This window comes from Strix uralensis, chromosome 7 (assembly GCF_047716275.1).
Source record: "Strix uralensis isolate ZFMK-TIS-50842 chromosome 7, bStrUra1, whole genome shotgun sequence".
In the NCBI taxonomy this organism is placed as follows: Eukaryota; Metazoa; Chordata; class Aves; order Strigiformes; family Strigidae; genus Strix; species Strix uralensis.
Window position 1 is genome coordinate 20070154 of NC_133978.1, and position 21650 is coordinate 20091803.

Sequence of the window (21650 nt, forward strand, 5' to 3'; positions counted from 1 at the left end):
CAGATCTGCATCTCAGCCCACTAGAGCATGAGGGCAGAACACGAAACACAACGATGTAGCCCTTTGGCTGACCAACTTATTCCGAAATGCCCTCCTGATTGCAAAAGCCAAGACAAAGCTAAAGGCTCAAGGGAAAGTCGCTTCCTGCAGAGAGTAAATCCCACCCAGTATTAGCAGTAGACACAAACAACAGTTGGCAGAACAAGGAACGTATTAAGAAATTTCCTCCCTTGTGGAAGTGGTAAATGCATGCATACAACAGAACGTGCAACTGAATCCACAGTCTTTAATGAATGCAGAGACTTATTTTGGGCACAGGTACATTTGCGATTGCTCCCACTTCCTCTTCTTCTTGCCCTCTTAAAAAATTATTTTAGTTAGTGAAATGTAGAACCACATAAAGACCAGAATACATGTACACACCTTAGAGAGTCAGACATTTTTTTCTTAAGAAACTTTCACACATTTAGGATTATTGACTGCTAAGCCCAGTCAGTACAGCAGAAATATTCTACATAGATCATTGGTTGAAATGCACAGTACAACAGTTATGAGCACACCGTCACAAGAGACACCTTCATGAATGCTAACAAGTGTAATAGATCCACCAAACCACATTGCAAGCATCTGCAATGAGCCAGGCTGTGGAAGATGGGAAATTACCAGAATACGGTTAAAGCACATGGGAAGCTCCTACAGTCACTTCTCTCCAGAGTCATTGCTCCTATTAGAGAGCCAGGAAACCTGAACCGCTGCTTGCCACCTGAAACTTTCTGTTTCACAGGGATCGGTGTCACGCTTTTATTTCCAGACCTGAGTCACTGCGATTTTGCTTGAATGGGGGCAAGGAAGAGAAGGACAAACACAGACTCCATCTAGCAGAGCTCACTTCCCCAGACCTGCATGGTCAAACAGCTTGAGATCAGAGGTCTTGCCTGTAAAAAGGCCACAAAATTTGAAAAGAGGAACAAAACAAAGCTAAAAAAACAAAACAGAAATACATGTTTTTATACAGCCTTCAATAAAGCTACAGTCAATGGTACAGTATTGTTCACGTGACACTTATTAAGGCTTTGACTACTGGTCTTCTACATGCATGTTTTATATACATATAATCTTGTGTGTGTGTGTGTGTGTATAAATTATTTTTTTTTTTCTAAGCAAGAAAATATTTTCATGCATTTGCTTCTCCTAGTATTCACAATACTTGGACCATATTCTATTCAAGGACTTCTGGAGAGGGCTGGGTCTATTTATTATCCATCTGAAAATGCCCTCATCTCCAGGAATGTCGTTTGTGCCCGACAGTGGCGCTGGCCCCACACTTCTCCACAGTCATACACCAGAGAGGAGGTGTCACCCCGGAGCCTGACAGTACGTTGGTTATGTAAACATAGTAATCCTTGGATTATAAATACGTTATTAAAGCTAACATACCTCAGCTTTTAGCTCATAATTGTCCATGAGTGCCTTAACGAAATATCATTCAAAATAAAGTCTTTCTTTTTCTTCTGTCTTTTTTTCTTCCCATATCAACAGCTCAATTACAGTGGTTCCCCCAAAAGCAGTTTTCCCTACATTTTCCCAAAGAAGTGCCAAGCTACCTGTTAATTCTGCAAGTCCATGGCTCAGTAGCTTCCATGTACATAAATAACTGCAACACAGAGCATGTCAGAGCCTTATAGCTCAAAGTGCTTAAGTATCCATCTCGCTCGCACCCCTGCCATGAAGTTAAGAGACTGGGCCATGGGCCAGCGAGGAACAGGGAGGAAGCAGTAATCAGCAGAGCTCTCCCATTCCTAGTCCCGTGCCTGGAGCTTGCACATGTTTGACAGGTTCTCAGAGTTTACCAGAGCTGTCCTGTAGCATGGCCCACGTCCCTCTGCCTCAGGGACACCCTGACTATCTCTGGCCCAGCATTTCCTTCGGTGAGATCCTCTGGCTAGCTGATGCTGCAGAGCACTCCTAGGTTGCAGTGGGGTGCCCTGAGGAGAGCAGCTCAGCTGTGAGAAGGAAGGGCTCACATGGCAGTGGTACTAAGGAAAGGAAGCAGTGTAAAGAAGGCTGAGAAAGCAAACATGGGTGGAGTGAGGAGAAGAGATTCCTTATTTAAGATAATGCCTGGACTGCTGCCACAGTCCTCTGAGCTGCCTTGCCTGGTGGTGTAACTGGAGCATGCTATCAGCCCTCCAGTTATTAAGCTTTGCCATCATTACACAGTCATGCCTTGCACCCCACCACAGCACTTCCCTGTCAGCTACCACCTTTCCCTTGGCCACCACATCAAAGTACTTCCATTCAACATATACCATGACAATTACTGCAAATCAGGCATGGGGCCCTTCTCGTTCACCATGATCCAAGTAGCTAGCAGCCCTGAAGAGACTGCCCCTGTGCCTCTGCCTACCTTTCAACCCACAATAACCAAGACAATAAATACATGGGACAGAGGGAGTGATGAAGTCCCAGCCACCTGGTTGTTCACTTATTGCACAGAGTATTTTGGGCTGGTAGGGAAGAGTGGGTGACTCCCAAGGTCCTTTGAGAAAATCCTACTGGATGGCTGTCCACATCATCTACTCCAGAAAATGTGTTCACACAGCTCATGTGTACAGAATGCTTAGGAAATTTCACCTAGAAACAGGATATGCAAGAGATGAAGGCTTTTCTCAATTCAACCTCAGTCTTCACACAGTCCCATGGCAAGCTGTGCAAAATACATTGTTTATGCCCTGGCAGGTATGATTAGAAGAAAATTTTTGGTCCTGGGAATGTTAACAAGAAAGGGTCATGCTAATAATTTCAGAGGCAAACCTTTGAGACTGGATTTAGTTTTAGTTACAGAAAATACTGGACACTGCTTTTGGCCAGGTGCACAGAAGCTTTAAAAAAAAAAAAAAAAAAAGACAAAGACCACAGTTAAATGTCTCAATCTTCAGATGAGAATATATGTGAGGAGCAGTCAAACTACTTTCTCATGTGTAATGCATCCTGAAATTTGGTACTTATGTATCGGGCGTGAAAGCCTTTCTTGTTGATGGTGTCGTCTGTGTGGAATCGAATCATGATGGAATCCCCTGCAGAGTAGATTTCTTCCAGAGGCTGCAGAAAAGTAAAGAAGACAGCACAGAGTGGTCAAGTCTGTAGACTAAATAACTGCCTGCACTATGATGCTAGAATTTAAGCTCACAGAGTGGCCAGGAAACACAAACATTGAGCTGAGTACCTCCTGCCTTGCTCTGACTTTCTGAGCACGTTCCCTTGCTCTTTGCATGCTTGCCCTTTATGTTTGAAGACCGATGCCAGCTCACTCTACAATCCCCGTTCTTACAGTTGTTTTTTGTAGGTCATATTCACAGGACTCCCTGGATGTTCTTGTTCCAATCTTCTGAGTTTTCTCTAATTTGTCCTAATCTTTTCAGGAAACGACACAATCCAAACTGGATCCTGTTGGGCAGCTGAGGCCCTACCAAGGTTCATTAGCAGCAAAATAACTTAGCCACATACCTTACATTATAACTCTGGTTATCTCCCCCACTGTTGTGACATCCTACAACCTCCCTGTGCTTCTCTGAAAGACCAATGTTTCCCCAGACATTCGCCATTTGAAATTGTGGAGGTAGGTAGATTACTACTCTGCTGCCCTGAACTTCTTCACACCAAGCTGCTTTGTCTTTGTTTATTTTCCAGACCATTTCCCCAATTTGCAAGGACTTCTCCAACACACCTGCTCCTTGGATGTCTCTCTTTAAATGCAATAAGTACCTTCTCCATTTCATTGCTGAAGTCCTAGAGAAATTAAATATAGAACCTCTGGTTTTAAATACCACACACTATTGCTCATGCTAACAGAGTCACTATGGGGACATAGATAACACTTTAGGAGACAGCACACCACCCTGGAGTCAACAATCAGCTCTGCAAGTCCTTCCCACCCTTTGTCCTCGTCATAGCATGCTCGCAATGTGAGTTGGTTCAGGCAGTAAGTGACTGAGGATGAAACTGGCCTTTGGAATCTGTTTCCAACACTTTCGTGGCAGAGCTGGGGTATAGCAGTGCAGCAGTCCCATGCTGCTGTCCATGGCCCTGGGCTAATAAGGGAAAGTCAGTCAGCAAGGTTTTCAGACCAACTTTGCGCATCAGATAAAATGGCTGTGATCTCTAGCAACAGAAGCAGCAAAATCTGCCCCTTTCTAGAAAGGATATGCAAGTACCCTTCTTTGCCACCCCCAGCTATGCCTATGAAATCACCACCAGCACAGCTTACCCCTGAGCCACAGAAGCGTCCCAGGCGGGGTGCAGTGCTGTCGTAACCATCATAAATCTCCATGTAGTCATACCCACAGTCGGTCTCCTCCTCGATCTCAAATGTCTGGAATATCAGCTCCACCCCATAACCATCTTCAGCTACAATCACCCATTCACAGTCTGCTTGACCTGGGTAGTTGTTGTCCCCAAACTGAGCATGGGAATACAGCTCTTTAGTTCGTACTTCAGCCTTTAGGAGCCCACCACACTCTGGAGGAAGAAAAGAGCACAAAACACAGTCTCATCAAAGGCTCTACCTCTCAACAAAGACTCGTCATCCCAATTTTGGGCCAGCTGTAGGGAGAGAAGACCTCCAGCATGAAGTGCACGTACAACAGGAAAGGTAATTAACCACTGCATCAAACTACCATAAACCAGTGAATTCTCCAGTCACTCATAAATCCATTGACCCACACAGTGTAGAGAAGCTTGGTCCTTTTGGTACAGAACATGGAGGGAAAGAGATGGGGTTCCTGCCACATTATGCTCTGAACAAACAGAGCAGCAGCTTAGAAAGAAAACTCATTCTTTGCATTTGTCCTGCAGTTGGAATTCTGACTCCAAGAATTTTACCAGCAGTAAGTTGAAGCACGTTAAAAAACTGGGGACCAAAATAATTATTTTCTGCTCATGCACTGCACAAAGGTATCCCCGTGCTTGTGCAAAATGTGTGTGCTTTGGTGCAGTTTCCCTGCAGCCAGTCAGGAAGATGCCTCCTTACCAGTCTCTCATGCTCTGCTGCTCAGAGCATGTTTCATCTGTTTACAGTGGCAGGGATTTTAAAAAAGTGAACCTTGGTACAACACACCCACCTCTGGGCTGCCACAGATAGAAGATCAAGTTGCTGTGTCTGTCCACAGCACATCTCTGCTTCCACCATAACCAGCCTGTTCCATGTGTGGGCCAATACACAGGCTAAGTTTCATCACCTCATTTTCTGAGGGTGGATGAAGAACAGAATGGGTTGCTGCTCAACCAAACACCTTCAATTTAAACAAAAGAACTGAGCAGGAATGTCTGATATCAAGAATCCTCTGAGCTGATAAGGAATCTGGCATTTATGGTATGGTGTCAATAATGGTCTGGGAACTGGTTAGCACAATTTACAACCACTTAAAATTCAAGCTAAGCTTATTTGGGAGAAAAGCATGTCTTGTTTCGCCTGGTAAACAACGCAGTGAGATTTGATGACATCTTATTGCACTGGGGTACTGGCAGGCAACCAGCTTACCTGTGCTGTGCTTTGCCTGGAAACCTTTTCTTTGCACAGAAGCATCGGAGTAAAACCTGAGGAACATCTTGTTGGTAGAAGCCACTACAGGGTCTGGTTTCTTACTGCCACAGAAGCGGCCAAGGATAGGTGACTTGCTGTTGGGCCCATCATACATTTCCAAGTGGTCATAGGCACATTCTTGGTGCTGTTCAATCTCAAACTCATTGAAGGTCTACAGCAAGAATAAGGAGAATTATGACAGACATTTATAAATCTGAATATGCAGTTTAGCAGAGGATGAAATGTCAAGTGAGAAACAGGTCAAATGGTATGCCTGTCCCACTCATCCCACAAACTAGAAAAGAGTAGTGCACTTTCAGACAAGAGTGATCTCAGGGTGGCAAAGCTCAGAAGTTCATATGAATGTGCCATGTAGCCTTAGCTTTGCTGCCTCACATGGGTGTATGACAACAGTTTTCAATTGCAAGCCTTATATACTCTTAATTTTCTGCTGGGAACCCTGCCTAGCACACTGAATGGGCATTTCTTCAATACTACTTTCACTGAGCACAGGGATCCAGGCATTATTTCCCCCAGTGAACGGGCCATCTGCACAGCTTTGGACATGTCCTGCCATATGCATCAGGCCACACTGTAAAATGGGCCAGACACTTCTCCCTCGGCAGGGCTGGGGACTGGCCCTGCCACCACCTTATGCAGAGATGGTCCCAACAGAATGGGTCACAAGGAGGGGTAGGGGCAGGAGGGCATATTAGACCTTCTGTTAAAAAAGTGCACAATGCTCCACAGTTGTCACCTGCTGAAGTCTCCTCCAAGCTGCCTCACCCCTGCCTCACGTCCCTCTGAGACCTTCTGCCCTTTTGCAGGCCAGGGGCAGCCTCCTGGGATGTCCTCCTCTGAACACCCCACACAGGACCTATGCGGGTCAACCTCCCACTCACACAGTGGCAGGGGAAAGTCACTTCAGTTCCTCACAATCCAGTCTGCTTCTCCCCTCGCGCTCCCACTCATTGGTTACTCACTACTTTCACTCGGTGGCCAGGTGTTGTAGAGATGTCCCAGGTGCACTCTTTCCGACTGGGGTACTTGTCAGGCCAGTTTGGACTGCTCATCATTCCTTCTGCACCACTCAGCTTGTGCTCGCAACCAGCTTAAGAGAGAGATCACAAGAGGGAGGCATCGGGGCAGGTCTCACATGGGAACCATGTAATCTCCTACATGCTCCTCTCTGCCCACCGAGACCCTCAGCAAGGCAGAAACAGTGAAGGCTTCAGTCACTAACAAGACCTTTTAGTGTTACTGCATATTTCTGATAGGCTTGTCCTCCACTTTTTTGAGCTAACTTGGAAGCTGGTGAAATGGACCATCTCATTCCCCTGGGCCTCATTAAGCTCAGAATCACAGAATCATTTAGGTTGGAAAAGACCCTTGGGATCATCAAGTCCAACCATCAGCCCTACTCTACAAAGTTCTCCCCTACACCATATCCCCCAACTTCTCATCTAAATGACCCTTAAACACATCCAGGGATGGTGACTCCACCACCTCCCTGGGCAGCCTATTCCACTGTCCGACCACTCTTCCTGGGAAAAATTTTTTCCTAATGTCCAGTCTGAACCTCCCCTGTTGCAGTTTAAAGCCATTCCCTCTTGTTCTGTCACTAATTACCTGTGAGAAGAGACCAGCACCAACCTCTCTACAATGTCCTTTCAGGAAGTTGTAGAGAGTGATGAGGTCTCCCCTTAGCCTTCTCTTCCTCAAACTAAACAGTCCCAGCTCCTTCAATCGCTCCTCATAGGGTTTATTCTCCAGGTCCTTCACCAGCTTCGTTGCCCTCCTCTGCACTCGCTCCAGCACCTCGATATCTCTCTCGTATTGAGGTGCCCGAAACTGGACACAATACTCAAGGTGTGGCCTCACCAGTGCAGAGTACAGGGGGACTATCACCTCCCTACTTCTGCTGGTCACACTATTTCTAATACAAGCCAGGATGCCGTTGGCTTTCTTGGCCACCTGGGCACACTGCTGGCTCATGTTCAGCTGCTTGTCAATTAGAACCCCCAGACCTCTTTCTTCCAGACAGCTCTGCAGCCACACCTCCCCAAGCCTCATCCACCTCCTCACTCCCAAACATATTCTCCTGCTCCTCCATCTCATCTGCCCTATTCCCAGTGACATGGTGTCCAACGCCTCCACCATGTTGACTCTGGTGTTGTCTCAGCCTTGAGTTGTTTTGCCAACTTGGAAAGCTGAATCAGCTCATAGAAAGATCAGACAAGGACCAGAGACCATACACAGGAAGGCCATAGCAACACACAGCTGCAGTAGGGCTGCAGGAAGAAAGGTAACTTTGGCAGCAGCGAGCGGTTAGATCAGCTTATCCTTTCTCTTCTGACTCAAATCCAACAATTAAATGAAGCAGCAGTGACTAGTCTAATGGTCATGTTCCACAGCTGCTCCTTTCGCTAGCCCAACTTCTTTCTCCCACCCTGTTCATCCCCTGTGGCCACATAGAGGATCAGACTGGGGAATGGATCCAGCTGAAAACAAGCCCTCTTTTTCCTTTTTCTAGGTAGTTTTTCAGCTAGCTGGGGCTTTTTCAGTGTCCCAGTCTGGTACACTGTACAAACACCCTTCCAGCACTGGGCAGGAAGCACCCTGGCTCAAATGGTGTTTGAAGCACCTTGTCTTTCCTGAGGGTAGGGAGCAGGGACCTTACCTTCTTTACAATCATGGCCATTTTCATGCAGCATGAAGCCATTTCTGCACTGGCATATGTAGCTCCCAAAGGTGTTGATACATTCGTGCTGGCAACCACCATTGTCTTTGGAGCATTCATCTTTGTCTGGGCAAAATAAAACCGACGAACATTGAGTTGACAGTGAGAAACAGACTATCACAGTCGCCAGCTGGGAGTCCCATACCCAGACTGGCAGATACTAGTGCAAACCTCCAACTTCTGCTGTTGGATTAGTCCAGTCAACTTTTTATCCCAGATACAATTCTCTTCAATTATCTTTCATTCCATAAAATGCATCATAATTGTGGTTTATTATATAATGCAGGTTTTGAATAGTTAAAGACTCATATCTAAAAGAAACCTATAGCATTGTCTCATTTTTTTAGAATAGAGTCTAGGAAAAGTATCACACAAATTCACTAGCCTAGGCAAAAAGATACTGGCCAGTCTTTATATTTTCAAGTTCCTACATCCTCTGACGAGCCTCCATCTTTAAATAGCTCTGTCCAAGAGCACAAGCAGCCACACAGAGAAGAGGATCTAAGGTACAAGCTGCCCCCTGAAGCTGAAATATGCCCCAGCGGATGTTCACTCCTATATGTTTAGGACTATGCATTCCTGAATCTCACTTTTCTGAGCATAGGATCTGCTCATGGTTTCCAGTCCAATTTAATTTATGAGCAGTTTATCTCCAATTCTTCTTGGGCCAATGCCCTCCCTGGACCTCATTAACCTCATCCATCTCCTCACTCCCAAATATATTTCTAGACGAAACATACCCCACCTCATCCTTCCTCTTGCTGGATTTAATAAGTCAAACCCCTAGATCTGAATCTATTCTGCAATTGTCTTAATTCAAGGCTGTTTTGCCTGATCATCCTCCTCAAAAACATTAATAGTCCTCGGTCTCTGCTGAAAACACAGCATGAAATTGCATTTCTACTTCCATATGATGTACAATTAACCTCCAGAACTCTCTGCCAACAAAGTACATCACTGATGCCAAGAGCTACAAAGGATTCAGAACAGAGGTTTAGAAACTTCCACTAGGATGCACTGCTTTGATGGGAAGGATTGCTATATAGACGACTTCTGGAAATTTTCTAACTCTTCTTGTTTCAGAAGAAAAAGCTTTTCTTTAATGACTCCAGGGACAGGAATAACTTCTAGGATTGGGTTCCCCATTGTTTCCTGCTGTGGAAGGGCTGGAGGCATTGATGAAATCCATGCATCTTGCTGACACCACACTATGAAACTGGACCATATGTTGCACTGAGAAACCAAGGAGAAAGGTGACACAGCACAGAGCAACCATGCTTTTTAGACGTAACTAACTGTGTCAAGTTCTGCCTGATTTGACAGGAGGTTGAAGAAAATTCACCAAAACAAGAGGTTCAGTCAGAGGAGACAGCTAAGTAAGTGAAAGAATACAGCCACCTACCAGAGAAGTAGTGAACTTTAAAGCCTTTCTTGGAGACTGTGTTGTCTGATTTGAACTCCAGTCTCATGTTGTTACCATACGATGTGATTACTTCAGGCTTCTCTGAGCCACAGAATTTGCCATGCAGCTTGGAGTCAGAAGCTAACCCACTACGAACCTCGACATAGTCGTATTTACAGACCTGTCAAGAGAGGAGGAGATTTCTTAGCTCCATGGACTTGGAACAGAGCATTTCATTGGAAGGGGACAGAGGCTTGACTGAGAGGGAACAGAAACAGCCTTATACTCAAACACACTCCTAACTTCCTCAAATTCTCCTCCATTAGTGTTCTCACCCCCTTCCCTTGCTGCCCAGGTCTTAACGCATGGGTGTGTTTATCACCATTTAATTTAGCTAAAATAATTACTCCCATATTATCCAAGAAATTGACAGTGTTGAATAAATGTCCTAGTTTCATCTGGGATAGAGTTAATTTTTCTTCTTAGTATCTAGAATAGTGATGTGTTTTGGATTCAGTATGGGATTGGGTATGAGAATAATGTTGATAATACACTGATGTTTTCAGTTGTTGCCAAGAGATCATGCACTCTCCAACTCCCCACGTCCTGCCTGTGTGTACCAGAAGCTGGGAGGAAGCACAGCCAGAGCACCAGACTCAAATTAGCCAATGAAATATTCCATATCATGTAATGTCATGTTCAGTATATAAAGGAGGGGCAGCTGGGAAGGAGAGGGTTCTTTCTCACTTCTGGGATTGTGATTGCAGGATCTTGGTATTTTGGGATTGCTAGCCGGGAACGGTCTGGGCATCAGTCGGTGGGTGGTGAGAAATCACACTGTGAATTACCCATTTGTACTTTCTATTATTGTTATTGTTTTATTTTATTACAATTATTAAACTGTTTCTTTCTCAACCTGTGAGTCTCCCTTTACCTCTCCAATTAACTCCCCCATCCCCTGGGCGGGGGGAGGGTGAGTGAGCAACTGCGTGATGTTTGGCTGCCGGCCGGGTTTAAATCACAACAACTAACTTCAGCAGCCTGCTGAATTAAGGAAGAGCCACTGCTCCCATTTACAGTGGGGAAAGCAAGACCTGAATACTTTGTTCAAATTCCACCCTGCCCTTGGCAGGGGAGAGAACAAACTCTTACTGGTTATTTTGTTTATCCTTGAAGAACTCTACTTCATTTTTCATTTCCAATTATTCTCCCACAAAGGCAGCTCTGGGGAAGAGGGGAGATGGGACACCCATTAGGGATGGAAAACACCTACAATTATGCAAAACTGGTAGAGAAAAGAAGCCCACTGATAACAGAACAGCTTTAATCCTTCCATTCCATACAGAAAGCAGATCCAGACTTCAAGAGGAACAATTACTGTTATTGGCTTATTATATCAAGGGTGGGGAAACAACCAGAAGCTCCACCAGTAAGACAGAGTCTCCTCTTCCTTGTACCCCAAGGATTTATCCAGTTCTGAGTTAGCCAGTAGTCACACCTCTGAGATGCAGGGACTGGTTACGTACATCATTGCCTTCCAGCTCAAACACTTCGAACTGCAGAGAGATCCGGTACTGGGCTGGAGCTACCACCTGCCAGACGCAGTTTTTGTTAGTAGGATATTCCTTGGGCCATCCAGGGCTAGTAATGGTCCCATTGAGCTTGGTGATGAAGCCCCCACAGGCAGCTGGAGAGGCAATAAATGAACACAAGTTTTACTTGGTTCTGTTCAGACACACAAACTGGGCCACACTGTTAGCTTAGGAAATTAATCGGATCCTGGTTGGTGGCATATTTCAAATCCTGGTCTCCAGAACAGGTTTAAAATGTTGGGAGCTGCAAAGAAGACAGAAACCTCACCTGCTATAAATCACCAGTGAAACCACACTGCCAGGCTATGGTCCTGGGAGTCACTTAAACCATGTAAGATTGATCTTCTTTTTACCGTAGCCTTGGGCTTACTATGGATCAGTTGACTTGACATGCACAATACAGTTGTAAAGGCCAGCGTGGTAAATTCACCCACATTCAGTCCTACAAACCTTACTATTTCAAGTTTATCAGTAATGGAATAATTAGAAGATAATGCAATCCTAGGGAAGACACCCCTGTCAACTCTTCGTGGCTTAGTATATGTGGACTGCATCTTCTCTAGGGAAAACTGAAAACAAAGCCAAAGACTTAGCTTTATTATCCTGTTTCTTTCAAAAATTGAGGACATCTTAGCTTCACCCTCTTGTTGGAGGGTATGGATTTTACCTCAAAGGAATTAACCTCAGTTTATTCTTTTGCCGCAAAATTCTATTTGCAATGAAGCAATTTTTTCTTGCTCTTTCTTGGGAGCAATGAGATGCAGCCAGATCTTCAAAACCCACAGGGATAAAAGCTTCCTGCGTTTTGTTCCCAGCATCATTTTGCATTAAGAGAACTAACCCAAGGGAGCAGCTTCAATATAAGAAGTGTAGCAAGCAAGTGTGTCTGCAGAACCAAAAGCAATTTACTCTGATGTGCATCACTACAATATCAAAGACTATCCTTCCTGTATTGCCCACAAATGAAGTTTAAAATAAGAGGTTGAGTGCTCAACAAACACTTGCCAAATTAAACCAACTGGCTTGCTCAAAATTGCAAGAAATTATTAAATAAAAGTAAAGCTTCCAAAAGCCTTTTGCACACATTTAACTCTGCCCTCACCAAGTCGATAGCAACCTTCCCCAAACAGTCTGACAAAAGTAGAAGTCAGGTCAAACCAGGTGACATTGAGAGCACCACTCACAGCGTGTGGAGCTCCCTATACATCTCAGCTGAAAGGCAGAGCTACGAGACAGGAACAAGGTGTAGATTCTCACCACACCAACACCTGTATTGTTGGTGGGAGCAAACACTTGTTGCAAGAGATTAACTGTATAAATAGAAAGTGAACAGAAACAGTTTCTATCGAAGATGGGGGTTCCCCCCCCCCATAACAGAAGGGAATTTACTCCTCAGTATGGAGAATGTCTGTTTTGCACACATGCAAAACATTTATATTTTATTCTACAAAAGAAATTTCTTTAAAAAAATAATAAATTCAGTCTTAGATTAAAATACTTTTGGGCCACTCAGTGGTTAGGTTTTAATACCCACCCTCCTTATGCTGCACGGTGGGAGATGTGGTCTGAACAGGGATCTCTGGCAATGAAGAACAACTGGTTTTAGAGATGTTTAGCAGTAGAGAATCAGAATATTTTCAGTATTTCAACCAAAACTTGTTTTTCGATGGAAGACGTTGACAAAAATAAATTTTTCAGTGGGAGAAGGTAAACAGAAACAAAGAGGATGTAGGGGCAAGGAAAACAATCTCCAAGATGGTTCAACTTCATTATTAGCTGTAGTACCCATCCTACAGACAGATGGCTCAATCTGTAGGTTACTCACCTTCACAGCTTTTTTTATCAGCTGTCAGCTCATAGCCAGGCTCGCAGGTGCATTTGTAACTGCCCAGTGTGTTCTCACAGTGCTGCTCACACCCACCATTGTCCGGCAGCGAACATTCATCCATCTCTGTCAGGAGAAAACCAGAACAAGTCACACTTTCCTGACCACACATACCCCCTCATATTCCTCATGCAACACATCCGGACAGAAGAACCAGAGCACCAGCTGATGAGCTGAGCCCACAGAGCAGGCAACTAACAAGTGCTAAAGCAAGCCTACCACCAAAACCATAAAGGACTACAATTACTGTTACTAGTCAAGAGTGCTTTTTCTGGACAGGAGCAGGAAAACACAGTCTTCTGTAAAGAATTCACTGCCTTTTATTCTCATTTGCCCCTGTTTTTTTCTTTTGCTTTTTAAATTCCTCGTGCTCTTCAGTGACCTGAGCTAGCAGGAACCAGCCCATTATGGTGCCCACAGCAATCGAACTGCGGGATGCCACACCCCACTGAACAGGGTGCAGAAAGGGAGCTGGGAGGACATGCAAGTAGTTCTTTCTTTTCACAGACACATGAAGTCTTGCTACCCTAGACTTTGAAGTCAGGTTCTTCCAATCACATCTCAACAACCTGAACTGACATTTTAATATACAGATAGCCAGAGGTACTGGCTTCTCACCTTGACCCCTGATTCCACGTGCATCCCTTAATAGATGGTTTTATTAAAATGGTTGTGGTGGGTTGGCCTCAGCTCACAGGCAAACACCCACCCAGCTGCTTGCTCACTCCCCAGCTCGCCACTCCAGTGGAATGGGGGAAAAACATGAGCAAGGAAGCTCCTGAGTTAAGACAGGGAAATTACCCATCAGTTACTGTTGTGGGCAAAACAAACTCAACTTTGGGGAATTTAACTTAATTTATTATCAATTAATATAAATATTGGAATACTGATTCTGGTATTGGGAAACAAAAACCTGAAAAAAAAACCCATCTTAAAACACCTTTCTGCCCCCTTTCCCAGGCTCAACTTCACTCCAGACTCCTCTCCCCCTGCCTTGTATCAGTGCAGCTTACATTCAGTCCCTTCAGCAAAACCACAAGTGTGCAATGGCAGGAGGAGATGGGGAGCTACAGTCAGTACATGACTCTGCTGCTCCTTCCTTCTCATACTTCCCCCCTGCTCCAGCATGGGTCCTCCACCGGTTGCAGGGAATATCTGCTCTGCCATGAAGCATCTCTACATTCTTCTCCTCTGACCTTGGTGTTACCTCAGCTGTTTCACACTTTTTGTTCCCTTCTCCTCTCTCTCTCCATCATTTTTGACCTTTCTTAAACACGTTCTCACAGAGGTGCCACCAGCTCAGCTGATGGGATCAGCTGTGTCCTGCAGTGGGTCCACTGAGGAGCCAGCTTGAAACATCTGTCTGGCATGGGGCAGCCCCTACAGCCTCCCACTGCCAAGACCTTGACATCTACACCCGATATAATGTTCCAGTAACAGTTACTGTTACGTAGCTCACATAGGAACAGTCTTGACTAGATGATCACTGTAGGTTCCTTCCAACCGAAATATTCTGTTCCCTTCCATTGATAACACTGTCTTCCTGCAAAGCCCTCCCACAGTCAGGAACCCCCAACTGCAATAGTTTCAGTCCAAACAAATTTTATGTTCTGGTTTCTGTTTGTGGATTCACTATGAAGATAGTAGAGTATTTCTTTGCTGCTCCATGCTTGGGTACAGGTTCAATAGCGTCTAATCTGGCTGTTAAATCACTTGCTTGAGAGAAGAGAGAGTCTACAACTCCTGCAGATCATCAAACACCCCTGTGATCAGTCTTTACCACAGAAGGACATGTCCTGGCTATGAGCAGGTATATTTTGCAAAGTATTGTCTTTCCTCTAATGCTCGCCATGAGGAAGGAAGGCACAACAATGTGAGTGTAAGACAAGCACATCACTACTAAGGCTTCAACCATATACAAAACAGGCTCCAGTGATACAATTTGTTACAAAAATGAAGATAAGTAATAAAGAATAATCCTAGAGCTTTCCCTTGAGATATACCTGATGGGATGGACATGAGGTAATTGCTTTTTATATTCTCCTGACATTGTCTCTTGGATGTGACCAATGGCTTACCCTCTCTGAGCTGTCTTATTCAATCTTAGCTGTTTGCAGGTTTATTTTCTCTGAAAAGTTAGATGTTACCAATGCAACTTCTCACAAAGCATAACATCCAATTCCATCCTTAACTCTGCTTGGGGTTTTTTAAGCCGAGTTATTTTCTTTCAGTGTTGTAAGATATGCAATTGAAGCTCTATTCCTGTCATAATTCATTAAGGCAAAGCTGACCCATTGCTCAATTAGCTATGGGTGGCAGCCTGAAGAGTGCATGCAGAGCCATTTAATTTGTTCATTTATTTTGTTCATGGAGTGGCTGGTATGGATATGGAGGTACAGGCTGCAGACTTCAGATCCCAGCTTGAAACTCCACATGTTGCCTGTAGGTACGTCTACCCAGCTTTTGCAAACTGACATCAGGTCTGTCCATAATGCAAGCTAGCTAGAAGTTGTGTAGCTATGGCTACTGTGGTGCTTGGTCCAAGCAAATATATTCTACTCCTCAGCTGGACTCATCGGCATGGATTTAGCAACACCCTAACCATCCATGAGCCACACGGTTTCTGGTTCAAACATTTGAAGCGTAAGCAGACACTGCAAGATGTAGTCTGCCAGAAAAAATTCACAGACAATACCTGTGTCTGCAATTGTACTAAGTAGTGAATGTTTATGAATTTTTTTACAGAAAAAAGAAATAAATTTATTTCTGACTATCTGTATCACAAGAAAAACATCCCAGGTTCAGTGTATAACTTTCTTCCCCTACAAACTTGCAGGTGAACCTCAGATTCTAGAGAATGACTTGCTGCAGGCCAAGAAGTCTCCGTGTAGTGCCAGTCTCTGGAAGACATCTCTGCAGCAGTTAGTCTGCACTATCGGCTCCTGCAAGAAGCCAAAATGTCTTTAGGAAGAAGTATTCTCTGTGTCTTTATGGAACCTGAGAAATTTAAACAAGGAAGTCTAGGCACTGTGAGAGTTTTTCAGGGACTGCAATTAAACATCACAGTATTTGCCAGTGATCTTGCAATAACTCTTTGTCATGGTCCATTAGGATCTCTCAAATCTACAGGACAAAGTACTCTGTGAATTAAGCTTTATTTAAATATTTTTTTTTTGCGCATAAGTGCACAGATTAAGAATTATGGGTTATAAACTGTGAAACCTTATAACTTGAATGGTGAATAAGTGAAGTCATGTGATAGACTAGTCTGAGCAAAGGGGATTGAGCCCTGACACGTTTGTTGTATTTCTTAATAAGCTCATGAAATAAAGTTTAATTCACAGAGTACATTGTCCTGTAAATTTGAGAGATCCAAAGGGACCATGACACCCTTTAACGAAAGACAAAAGTTAAAGTAGACATAAGTAAATTATGCAATCCAAATATTGACATTGTAGCTATTATTTCTGTACAACTGTCACTGAACCTAAGAGAAACATGACTATCTACCTCGCAGCAGCTCCGCATGTATTTTCCCAAATAGTTAGACATTTGGTTCTTGCCTCCATCAAGTCACCAGGATGCTGGTAAAGGACCATGTCTTGGGTCCAGTTCTTAAGAAAAATCTTAAGTCTTATTCGCATCCTCCTGAAAAGGATCTCAGCTTAGGAATACATTTGTCTCCTAAAGCACTCAGAAATTTTCCCTGGGATTCTACTTGCATTCAAATTTACCCTCTCTCCAGAGGTTTCTTTTGGAATAGAACTTAAGCAGAGAGGTGTTTTTAACACTTTGTGCAGTAGTAGCACCTTCTTTGAAAATGTCAGTGTCCCCTGGCATGGATAAAGGGAGGTCACTTTCTGTTCAGCTGTGCAATGCAAGGCATTAGTGCCTGTGCTGGTACTGACCCAGTAGGCTTGCTTTCTGTCTTAATCAGGGAGGTGGTGTTCATGCCTCAGCATCAAACCCCTCTACACTCTCAAAGCAATTTGAATATAAACTTGATATTGGTGGTTGTACGGACAAGTCTAATAGCTCTTAACTACAAGTAGATACAATGGTAGCTGATCACTTTGGGATGGCAGTAAGTGAAGGGATGAATACTCTCCAACTTTGACATTGAGGGTACTAGATCACATACCTTTAAAGAAGTTTGCTGCGAAGCCTGCTTTATTGATGGTTGCATCAGATGCAAACTTCATCCATACTTTATTTGAAGTGGATTTGATATCTTCTGGCTTCTCGTAGCCACAGAAGTGACCGATCAGTGGGCTGTATTCAGTGAGGCCATCTCGGATCTCCAGGTAGTCATAAGAACAGGTGTCGTGCCATTCAATCTGCAATGGGAAAAGAGCGTGCCTGTAGCTCACTAGTATGAGTGCTCTGAGTCAGACTAGTTACCCAGTTAGAATCTGGCCAGAGATCAGCTTCCAAAGGAGCATCCCAAACAACCAGTCACAACTAGGTACTTGCCTCATGGCTGCCATTGAACGGTCACGCAGTTGAAATTGCATTCAAGCCCAGGTATGTCTCAGTTCTACTGCTATTTCATGGCTATCCTTCAGTGAAACCCAGTCCCTGACTATCTGCAAGCTGCTTTTCCATGAGAAATTGTAAGGAACAGAGCAGAACAACTACAAACAAAAAGGTTCAAGGAATAGATGTGGGGTCACAGCTAGGAGGTAGCGGTGTCAGCCTGTTCCAGGACAAGCACAGTAAGTGTGCACAAGCCACAGAAACCTATGGGCTAGATGGGATTTATGCACCAACTCAGGTTCTGTCCACTCCTGTCTGTGACTTATACATCAGAAGTCAGAAACAGATCATTAGGGATCTAGCTAAGAGTGTAAGACATCCTATAACCAGTAGGAGAAAACCTTTCTGAGCTCTTCAACGCCTGTCTGCCATCTGGGAATATGGTGTTTCCCTGGAGAGTCACAAACATCCTGCAATCTGCCAAGGCACAGTGACATCAACAGGAGTTTTTCGCCTGGATTGTGACCATTCAATTTCATTTGGCCAGAACGAAAATTTAAGGACTCATGAGGTCCTACTTAACATCATCAACAACTTTGTGTCCCCTCCAATTCCTTCTGTCTAGAGTAACAGTTTTTCAAAACTCATCCTATTTAAAACTTCACTTCAAAATCTCTGAGCAAACTTCTGGTGAGGAGAAAGGATGTTCTCAAGTATTAAAAAGATTTTTTTAAAAAATTATTTACATCACTCTCTTCTTAATTTAAAGGATCTACATAGGCAAAATAAAATCCATAATATAATATACAATGACATTTCTCACCTCAAATGCTTGGAATGTGATTCCTATGTGAAAGCCCTCAGAAACTGTGATCTTCCAGATGCACTCTTTGGAAGGTCTGTAGTCATCTGGGTAATTGGGAGATTGGATCTGGCCAGCATCTTTGTGAATTTCTCCACCGCAAATAGCTTCATAAAAAAAAAAACATCAAAACTACGAGATTGAAGGTTTTTCCTTAGGTAAAGCCTGCTCCATACATAGCCTTCTTCCTCATTCAAATCTATATCAATACCATTTGTTACACAAAGGCAACTACAAATCAAGGAAGTTTTCACCTATCTAACATTTTGTCTTAGTGACAGTGTCTCCTGTCTTGCTGTGCCAACGTCCTTACAAGATGAACTCACTGGGATAGAGAACTTTTACGGATTTGCATGTTTCACACTCCTGGTCACCTTCATAACTGCTTAAAACCTGCTACCAGCGCTAAGGACCAAGAAAAGTTGGGGAAAAAAAAATAAATAAAAAACAGTTGCAGATCTAATCCAGCCACACGATGGCAATATTAACAAGCATGAGTTGAGCAGTTCACCAGGAGACCATCAGGTTGACTGCTGTGCATGAAAAATTAAGCTTTGTGCTAAATGTTAAGACTAAGTTAAAGATCAAGAAGAGAAAATTTAATTAAATTCTAGTTTAATACAAAACTAGCAGAGACCTCAAGGACAATAACAGTTCAGCATAATTGTCTGCAAGACTATGCAACAAAGTAAAATTGCAGGCTAAAACCAATGTTACCCGGTGATACATTGCACATGTCTAAAGAGTATTTTGGCTGTGTTTAAAGTCAAACAGACAAAAAGCACTGACAGTAAGTACAAGAGAGATGCCACTGCAATGACACCTGTCAGACATCAACCACCTTCACCCTTGGGGTCTCCCCAAAACACATTGCATTAGCAATTCAGATGCGGGTTTCCCTTTAGTGTCCTGGAAATTGCTTGCATCGGGTAACATTGTCGTGGTTTGCATTGTAAGCTGCTAATGTTTAACTTCGACCTAATTAAAAGCACTGTTTCACTACTGCAGTGCTAACTTCTTTCTTAAGAGAATCAGTGCTAAGGCACCACCAAGTAGTTGCACCCAAAATTCAGCTGCAGGGCATAATTTAGGCTGTAGTTTCAGTTCATGTATTCAGAGCTACAAGTGGGTCTAGAGAGAACCTCTGAGGGACACTTTAGACAACTGTCTCCCCCACCTAATAGAAAGAGAACTACAAGAGCAGAGAACTGACAGGTTTTTTTTAACAGCCATAAAACTGTCAGCCAGCAAACAGTATTTTCTCTATCTACTGCAGTAGTTCACACTGAAATTCAGCTGAGCACCAAGTGTACTGGAAAAGCTTTACTGCAAAATGGAAGGAACATCTGCTGATAGAGCCTGAGAAGGCAATAATGATGACAAATTTGGGGCTGCCAGTAGTGCTGTAGGGCAAAACCACCAGCATCTTCCCATCTTGAATCTCATGGAAGAAAAGGAACAATATGACTGAACCATGAGGACACTTTCACTACATTAACTCTCATTTAGTATCAAGTAATTTTCCCATCATGTGACTACATGCTTCTGCCTCTTTCCTCTCATCTACTGAAAACTTTAGGGCCAAGATCTGGAGGAATCCAAATCCAAAAATCAGTCCTCATTCACTGAGCTCCCAGCAAAGTTCAGATGCATGAGCATTTACATGCACTCTCACTAAAGCAGGGGACAGAGAAGCAGTGCTAAAACCCACTTTGACTTTTTAGTATGTGACAGATAAGAGTTTAAAAGAGGAACTAACAGCAACACAGAGAGCTTTTGGACAAAAATTGATAGAAAATTAAACATTTAAGGGCAATCCCTCCTGGAAATAAAAATTACCCTTATTGCCTAGACACAGAAGTCACAAAACAGCTGAGTAAGCTACCTGACAATGGAAGAAAGAAACATGCCACTACCAGAGCTTGCATGAGAGGGAAATAAGGATTAAGGAAGATTTTTGGAAACTCTCCCATTTCAGCAAATAAGTTATGGAGACAGATGCAGATAATCTTACTACCTGCTGCTCTGACAAGAGGCTGAGCTAAGAAAAGAACTATGCAAAGTGCCATCGCTTTTTCTGTGGCACAAGCTGGCTTCCACCAATCACAGTCTGTGCTTGCTCTCAGGCTTAGTCATAGATTTCATACCTTTCCAATGGAAGTTTCTTGCAGGAAAGGGTTAAATAAAAAGACAGAGTCTTGATGAAGCAGGCAAATAGGAACAGTCAGAGGGATGCAAAGTTTGACCACTAGATGCACATTCCACTTTCATCTGCTCTCCTCAAAAGTCAAGTGAAACAAGTATTGCTCTTGTTTACTGAACCTTTAGGGTTATTTACTAATCAACAGGAAAAATGGAAAATTATCAAGAGAAAAGAAAGTTTTGCAAAGTGACTTTGGCATGTAGCCAATGTAAAAAAATCTTTTTCTTTCAATATCATTTAGCAATATGAAGCATGACACCATATTAACATGCATAATGAAGAACAGAGAAGTTGCTTCCTCAAAACATGCCTTGCCTTGCTTTTTTTCTTTTTCTTTTAAAGTTGGAGCAGATATCACTGGTGAATAACCCATTGTAAGAATTAAGCTGACTAGCCCCTCGAAAGCAATAAGCCAAAATAAAACACTCTATTAGAGACACACTAGTTTGATCACTTCTAATTCCAACAAACTACCATAAAAAGGGTGTTACAAACCACATGGTCCAGGCAACAGCTGCTTCTCAGGAGAGATGTAAAAAAAAAAAAAAAAAAAAAATCAGGCAAGCTAGCTACCTCTGTCTCTGGGACAACAATTCCTGCAGAAACCAGATATTTCTCCCATAAAACAGATTTGTTAGCCCCACACTGTTGTGAAATCCTCATATGCTTTATTTGCACTTCCCCAACAGTCCTGTGCTTTCTTCACTTCCCTCTGTTAGTATCATTTATATGAGTGTATTGGAGACTTGGGCACTGGGCTTCCAGTGTCATGCTTGTTCCTGTGGCTGCAGAAAGAAGATGATATAACGTCAGTACCAATACAGTCAACCTCAATACTGCTGACAACACCGGTACTTCTAAGAAAATGCCTGCTGCCCAGAGAACAATGAAGGCTTTTAATACATTTTA

The 21650-nt window shown here is 43.5% G+C and overlaps 1 protein-coding gene across 2 annotated transcripts in view; it reads right to left on the reverse strand.

The window, feature by feature from the left end:
• Window positions 1–266: 266 nt before the first annotated feature.
• TLL2 (tolloid like 2) overlaps window positions 267–21650 on the reverse strand; it is a 45292-nt gene continuing 23908 nt past the window's right edge. For both annotated transcript variants that reach the window (XM_074874750.1, XM_074874751.1), the window contains 10 exons: window positions 18500–18645; window positions 17342–17537; window positions 13141–13266; window positions 11250–11410; window positions 9724–9904; window positions 8262–8387; window positions 6565–6692; window positions 5540–5753; window positions 4268–4518; window positions 267–3102 (listed from right to left, as the gene is read on the reverse strand). In XM_074874750.1, coding sequence (XP_074730851.1) covers window positions 2968–3102; window positions 4268–4518; window positions 5540–5753; window positions 6565–6692; window positions 8262–8387; window positions 9724–9904; window positions 11250–11410; window positions 13141–13266; window positions 17342–17537; window positions 18500–18645 — 1664 coding nt within the window. In that variant the 3' untranslated portion in view covers window positions 267–2967. The remainder of the gene's footprint in view (window positions 3103–4267; window positions 4519–5539; window positions 5754–6564; window positions 6693–8261; window positions 8388–9723; window positions 9905–11249; window positions 11411–13140; window positions 13267–17341; window positions 17538–18499; window positions 18646–21650) is intronic.